This window comes from Thunnus maccoyii, chromosome 5 (assembly GCF_910596095.1).
Source record: "Thunnus maccoyii chromosome 5, fThuMac1.1, whole genome shotgun sequence".
Taxonomy (NCBI): Eukaryota; Metazoa; Chordata; class Actinopteri; order Scombriformes; family Scombridae; genus Thunnus; species Thunnus maccoyii.
In genome coordinates this window covers 11372374-11378461 of record NC_056537.1, presented here as the reverse complement: position 1 = coordinate 11378461, position 6088 = coordinate 11372374, and the positions used below count along the sequence as shown (strand labels likewise).

The 6088-nt window shown below is 39.3% G+C and overlaps 1 protein-coding gene and 1 non-coding gene across 2 annotated transcripts in view; both read left to right on the top strand.

Annotated features, from left to right (window-relative positions):
• The first annotated feature begins 1018 nt into the window (after positions 1–1018).
• trnat-agu lies at positions 1019–1092 on the top strand. Its single transcript has one exon. It is a non-coding gene; the product is annotated as a tRNA-Thr (tRNA).
• A 2856-nt stretch (positions 1093–3948) lies between these two features.
• Positions 3949–6088, top strand: part of srpk2 (SRSF protein kinase 2) — a 70547-nt gene continuing 68407 nt past the window's right edge. The window contains exons 1-2 of the mRNA XM_042410520.1: positions 3949–4053; positions 4310–4376. Of these exons, the coding sequence (XP_042266454.1) occupies positions 4038–4053; positions 4310–4376 (83 nt within the window). The 5' untranslated portion in view covers positions 3949–4037. The remainder of the gene's footprint in view (positions 4054–4309; positions 4377–6088) is intronic.

The following is a 6088-nucleotide window of genomic DNA, read 5'->3' as shown; positions in this document are numbered from 1 at the left end:
ATCCTAGGACAAAAAAAAAATCTCAAACCGGAAACAGTTCGTACCCTGAAGCCCTCCCACTAAAAACGTTTGGTTAAGGTCTTGTGTCAATCAAGGAGATAGAATGAATTAAAGTATCTCTGTCTTATAAAATATGAACAAGTTAACAGCTAAAAACTAACACACATTTGTAAAAGTCAGCGTTAACCTTCACGGATACGTCGTCCTTCTGCAGTACTGCTGTTACCATAGCAATTTAACGTCGATGTATTAATATCAACGGCTGTCGAAGACGACGTTTTGGTAAGTTATGGCTGTGGAAAAGAATAAATAAATAAATAAAAATACAATACGTCAAATTACAATTTAACTTATTGCAACATTTTATTAGGATGAATTATTGTTGAACTAGTTTCTGAAGCAAACTTGAAGCAGAGTCGAACGTAATTTTATTTTTGTATTGTTGTTTTTTTCACACTTTATTGAGTACATGAATGAACATGAGGTACATTCTTGGGAACAAAATGCCAGTAGGGGTTCACAAACAACACATGAGAAATAGAAGGAAATTTTAATAAAAATGTTAAATATAAGAATAAATACATAAAATAAATAAAACAACAGAATAGAGTTATATAGAGACATTAAAAACAAAACACTCAGTGACAGTTTTTACAGCCTTCTTATTAATGCAAGATTTAATGTCTGTAAGCTCACACTCTTTGTGAGGTTATGCTTATACTTATGAATATGAAGGTTAACTAAGATAATTATAAGACTGATGATGTGTGCTTGTTGCACATGCTTTCGGTTGTAACTTAAAAACCCAAACATTAGCCTATACATATTTATACAATAAAGCAAAAACAGCCATACATGTAACATTAATAAAGTGAGAAACTCCTTGCCACAGTCTCATGTTGTCTAACGTATTTACGATGCAATGACGCAAGTTATCGGCTAGTTATGACTGGATTAACCACTATCGAGTCATTCAGTGCACCGATACGAGTGAATAATAATGTTATGACGCCACAGCGGCGCCGTGGCTTAGTTGGTTAAAGCGCCTGTCTAGTAAACAGGAGATCCTGGGTTCGAATCCCAGCGGTGCCTTTTCATTAAGAGGAGGTTAAACACAGGTTGCACAGAGGCTTGTTAACTTCTGCGGTTCATGACAATAATTAAAAGCAGATTTGACCTACAGATGGTGTAGCAAAACGTTGTCAAATTAACGAAGTTGATTTCCTTAATACGCTCATGAGCACAGATTGGATATTAGATCCATCTGACTAATTTATTGGTTACGTGTTTCTTATACTCATTTCTTGTTAGTTTCGACTTCCGATTGCAGTTTTTTTCTGTTTGGCAGTTTCCTTTTGCCATATCTGATTTTTAAATCTTGACTTATGCACCTGCAATTTCCGCAGAAATAATATGACCTTTAGTATTTTGCTTTCAAAACACCACTGTCAAAGTGAAAGCTTTTAAAAACAGTGAAGGTTTATATTTAATGTCTTCCTCTTTGTATGTATTCTGACTAATAATCCTCCATTGTGCAGATACCCCACCTTCCTTAACTGAATAGTCCTACTAATATTTTAACATGAAATTTTAATAGCCAAATGGTGAGCTAGAGTGTTTAAAATGTCATGATATACTGTTCATTATTCAATATTTACCATGTCAATGCCCTTTTCATTCATCCTTTCTGGAAAACTACACATGTTTAACTAAGAGCAGTATGCAAAGTAAGAAGCCAAAAATGAAAAACTAAAGACTTGTTTGCCAAATCCATTCAAATACCTGTGTTGCAATGTCATATTTGTCCAACTGACTGGGGAAATAACACATTTCAGGTGTGAAATGTTTTTGTTGGTGCAGATGGTTATTTGCATATAGACTCACTACAGCAGCATATAAAATAAGATAAGATAAATTAAGATAAGACTTTATTTTCCCAGAAGGAAATTTGCCTTGAATACACATTGCTGCTGCTGCTGCTGTAGCTACAGTATCAAATAATTCAACAATATATACACATCATACATCTCATAAATACCTTGGTAGTCGCACTGTATAGGACTACTGCATATCCAGAAATTAAAGGGAGTACTACAGTATGTCCCCAAGCAAAAACCTGTGTTTATATACCCCCCTTTCCACATCAGCTAGAAACTGAAAATGATGGACGAGAGATGGACGGTTCAGATTCAGTGACAGGACCATGTTGTTACCCAAGGTCAAGCCATATTTTCTGGTGATGTAATCTTGGCAAACACAAGAATTAAGTATAAATTGAAGGTGACAAAGCCTTGTGCCATGTTACTGCCTTCTTTTGTAGCCCTAATAGGAGCCTCTTCAAACATATAAAGGGTTGTGGATTATAATTACTGTGCTTGTAGTGACAAATTTGTGTTTGCCTCAGAACTCGGGCAATGAATTAGTTTCTGATTGCAGGCTTTTGAAAGGAGCTGTTTGTGGTCTGAACAGATATTATTCTGACTAATTATAGAGAAACATTTTTCAAGTAATTCCAATTATAATAGCAGGTTATGTATGGGTGTAAACAAGTAATTTCTCATACTAACCGAGAGTAACCAGGCTGTTTTGCACCATGGAAGATAAAAGATGAGACAAGAAAACTGTAATAATGTCCAAATCAAATTGATGCAATGCAGCATCAGAATGTAAGTCATAAAATTAACAAGTCTGGTCAAAATATAATAAAGCAGCAAGTGGGATGTAGACGGCAATAGAAAAAATACAGCGAACTATAAATAGTATAGAGGCAGCATCCTGGACTTGAGACCAAGCTTTTTTTTCTTCTTACTGAAACTGTGTAGTGTAATATATTGTCTCTTAAACTTGTTGCCTTTCATATTGAGACAATACATATTTTGTCAATATAGTTTGTTTTTTAAACTGTCTCAATATGTCTGTTTTGGGGTCCTATGCATTAGGGATACAGATTGAACTAAATACTTCTTTTCATCATGATCATAGTGTTTTTCATTTCATCATAAGTTGATATGATTCACATAACATACAAGAGCCCATCCTGTTATTTTATCTATGGCAACAAGAAGAAATGCAACGGTGGAGGAGGTATTCAGGAGGACAATAATTTTCATTACAAGTAAAAGTCATTCAGTCTATTATCAGAAAAATGTGACTGAAGTATCAAAAGTATTTGTTATGCAGAATATCCCGGTTGAGGGAGTGTTATGCATGCTGGGAAGTTGTCTTAAAACATTCAAGTTCAATATGACTTGTATGGGAGTAGAAGGTACTAGAAAATGGAACCTACCCAGTAAAAGAACCCAGTAAAAGAACCTAAAAATATAGAAAATGTGCTTTCCACTTTTGAAGAAGTGAGAGTTACACTAGCATATATTTAGTGCATGCTGGGAAGTAGGCTAAAAAAATCCTATATTTAAATGAAATTCATCTGTATGGTCTAAGTTGTGAATTTATGAAATGCTAAATACATTCTTTCTAAAAATGTAAATTATGGAACCAGCAGCACAAAATAACTGAGCAACACACACATTTAGTTCATCATATTGTGTGTATGTATGATATGTACTGCAGGCTATGTGTGAAAGGCATTTTAGGGTTTTTACACGTCTCTTTTAACTCTTCCTCTAGAGACAAGCGGACTCGGAAGAAGAGCTTACTCCCTGAATAAAGTGCTGCACAGTAGAAAAGTGTAAACTTGTCTCAGTCTCAGTTGCAGACGGACTGCACGCGACTCTCGCTTCAAACGACAGAGGGAGCGCGTGTCATCCAAAGGTAGAGAGGTTAGCGTCTGTGTGTGTGTGTGTGTGTGTGGTTTAATGTGTGTGTGTGTGTGTGTTTGTGCAAGTGAGAGAGAGAGAGAGAGAGAGAGAGACAGAGAGAGAGAGAGAGAGACAGAGAGAGAGAGAGAGAGAGAGAGAGAGAGAGAGAGAGAGAGAGAGAGAGAGAGAGACAGAGAGAGAGAGAGAGAGAGAGAGAGAGAGTCCGGCTGCTGCCGCCGAGCTGCCCGGCCGCTCCTGCTGAGGGGAAGAGGAGGAAACATGAGCTCCAGGAAAGGTGCGTATCCCTCAGCCTCTAACTTGGCTATGCTACCCCACTTCTGGTTGTCTTTAAAAAATGAAAGGTGGCGGAAGTTACGCGAGTAGACAGCCTACCAGGGCATGCTAAAACGACGCTAAATGACCCGTGCCATCAAGCTTTTAGAGCCTTATGATGTATGTTTGTTCTCTCTCTCCCCCCCGTCCCTCCTACACCCTTCCCCGGATTCGGACGTCGGTCATGCCCGTGGATAAACGGAACCTCACCCCGGCAGTGATGGCCATCCAGGCCAGGAAGAGGAGGCCGAAGGGGAAGAAAGACAAAACCGGTCACCATCGGAGGTAAGCGGGGCGGCGGCGGTTAGGGGATTGTGCGGCGTAGTGGACGTGAGTGTTTGTTTGCATTGGTTTGGTTTGTTGACAACGGTCCCTCTCGGTATGACGCCGGCGCTGCTGCCGGTGCGTCGGCGGTATAGACTGTGCGCACATATGGCACAAGGCGTGCATTTCCATCTCACAGACAGTCTACTGTGGAGTGTGGGAAGAGTTGCCATTTACGTTAAAGGACTCAGACTGAGTATCTGGAGGATGAGGTTCCCACAGGTCCCCACTTGACTCGCCGACGGCTGTTTTCTAGCAACATTTTGCAGCCACAAAGCTTACAGCTCTTCAGCTTTGTGCCTTATTTTGCCTCCCTGAGATTACAGTACTGATGGCCTCTTGAATGATTTTTGAGCTGGGGGGGTTGCAAAGGAGGTTTAACAGATGTGACAGCTCATTTCCTTGCCCTCATGTACTAGTGATGGCAGCCCTGGAATGATAAGGAATAAAACACCTCCCTTTAACGCCTGGTCTATTCGTGCATTTCTCACTTGGTGTTTGATTATGTAACTTTCCTTGAATTTGTCAGAATTGCTTCCTGGTGTGTGTGTGTGCGTGTGTGTGTGTGTGTGTGGTTTTATTAGGCGGTCTTGCAGGGAAGATGCACTAATACTTCAGCGTGATTCTCCCGGTGTGAGAGGGTTGCAGGGGGGCTAGCAGCGTGTGAGCAGCGCAGTGGCTCTGTAAAGTGCATGCGAATTGGAGGGGAGAGAGTGGGGGCTTACTTCATGGCATGATGCTATTGGAGCGACGTCACCGGCAGCCAAAGAAGGCATCATGCAGGTGATACCAACGGTGCGGCCACCCTAGGGGGCTTGCTCTGTGCTGGGAGCTGGAATGTGCTGGAATTCCCAAACACCTGCACAGTAAAACAGATGTGAGCAAAAATGTCCTTTCATAGAGCTAGGCTTTGGCATATTATGCCTTATAACATAAAAAACATCATGTCAGTGGTGAAATCATTCCACGTACTTTATTTCCACCCATTTCATGATCCCTGTAGTAATTGAAGTAGTAATTGAAAAATGACTCCGGGAGTGGTAGCCCTGTGGTGTCCTGTCATGTATTTGGTCTGACAAAATGATATTCACTGTGCTGCAACTAACAATTATTTTCTTTATTGATTAATCTGCTGATTATTTTCTGATTTAATAGATTAATCATTTGGTCTATAAAAAAAAACCTTAAACTATAGTGACTTGCCCATCATAATTTCCCAAAGCTCAAGGTGATGCCTTAAAATAGCTACTTTTACTATCACATAAGACAAAGGAAAGCAGAAAATGATCACAATTGAGAGGCTGGAGCTTGGTATTGTTTGGCATTTTTGCTTGAACTTAGACTATTAATTAATTAATTAGAAAAATAGCAACAGTGAGAACCCCCAAAATATACTATTTACTATCATATAAGACAAGGAAAAACCTTAAATGCTCACATTTGAGAAGCTGGAGCCCTCAAATGTTACTTGATAAATGACTTGAACCATTCACTGATCTGTGAAATGATCAAAATAGTTACAGCTTAATTTTTGTTCAGTCGACTAATCGATTAATCAGTTCATTTTTTCACCTCCGCAGTGAAGCGACATAAGCCCATATTTTCTAACAGACTATTTTCACTTGTGTTCAGAAAAATGGGACTCACTATTTGATTGCATGTTTTGATGGACT